Source organism: Apis dorsata, unplaced genomic scaffold (genome assembly GCF_000469605.1).
Source record: "Apis dorsata unplaced genomic scaffold, Apis dorsata 1.3 scaffold_880, whole genome shotgun sequence".
NCBI lineage: Eukaryota > Metazoa > Arthropoda > Insecta > Hymenoptera > Apidae > Apis > Apis dorsata.
This window is the reverse complement of record NW_006263996.1, coordinates 21758-22859: the sequence shown is the minus strand read 5'-3', so window position 1 is coordinate 22859 and position 1102 is coordinate 21758. Positions and strand designations below refer to the sequence as shown.

The 1102-nt window shown below is 28.4% G+C and overlaps 1 protein-coding gene across 1 annotated transcript; it reads left to right on the top strand.

Annotated features, from left to right (window-relative positions):
• The first annotated feature begins 207 nt into the window (after positions 1-207).
• On the top strand, positions 208-1047 carry LOC102680544 (trypsin-2-like). Its single transcript, XM_031514061.1, has 2 exons — positions 208-384; positions 747-1047. Exon 2 carries the CDS (start codon positions 774-776, stop codon positions 1041-1043), a length of 270 nt encoding a protein of 89 aa, XP_031369921.1. The 5' UTR covers positions 208-384; positions 747-773; the 3' UTR covers positions 1044-1047.
• The last annotated feature ends 55 nt before the right edge of the window (positions 1048-1102 follow it).

The following is a 1102-nucleotide window of genomic DNA, read 5'->3' as shown; positions in this document are numbered from 1 at the left end:
ATAATGCACGCATTGCTTATTTTAATATTTCTGTATTTATCTTTCGTCTAGAGAAAAAATGAAAAATGTCAATCATCCGGTATTAGTAATGATGATGATTAATACGATAATTTATGATCACCTTATCTTTGCATCAGTATGATGTCAGTAATAATTTTTTAACTTTGAAAATATTTTTTCAATCATATGCCATATATCACTTTAATTATATGAAGGAATGACAGAGAAGTTATTGAAATTAATAGAAATTCTGAAATTACGAAAATTCTGATCCAGATTGATGGCACTATACAATTGAATTCGAATGTTCAACCTATAAAACTAGCAAACTCAGAACCAAAAGCTGGAACAATAGTGACTGTAACTGGCTGGGGCGCACTTAAGGTAAATCAACGATTTATTTTACCTTTAATTTATTTTATCTCGAACGTATCGATAAAAACAAATAAAATACATTTTTAGTTGAAAAATTATTTACGATTTATCAATCAGTTGAAAAATTTAATCGTTTTTCCAAATTCCAAATTCCTTATTTTAGCTTTTAATTTACTTTCATACAACTTTATTACTCAATATTTAATTAAAATGAAATATTGGTGAATTATATTGGACTTACAATCCAAATAAGAAAAAAATATATAAGACACTATTTTTTATATAAATTTTTAATGAATGAACGTCGTATTTTTTATTTTAAAATTCAATAATAATCATTTTTCAAAATTCGTATACGATATCTATTACAGCAAGGTGGACCAACTTCAACACATTTGATGAAAGTATCGCTTCCCATAGTGAGCAGATCCGAATGTCAAAATGCTTATAAGAATTACAACACAATCACAAACAGAATGATATGTGCCGGTTACACCCAAGGCGGAAAGGATTCTTGTCAAGGTGATTCTGGTGGTCCTATGGTGGCTGGAGGAATTCTCTATGGCATCGTGTCATGGGGTTATAAATGTGCTCAGCCAAAGTATCCTGGCGTTTATACGAACGTGGCTAATTTACGATCTTGGATTAAGAATAATAGCGGAGTATAAAAAATACAATGATATATAATCAAGTCATATACATATATATATATATATATTATATAAAA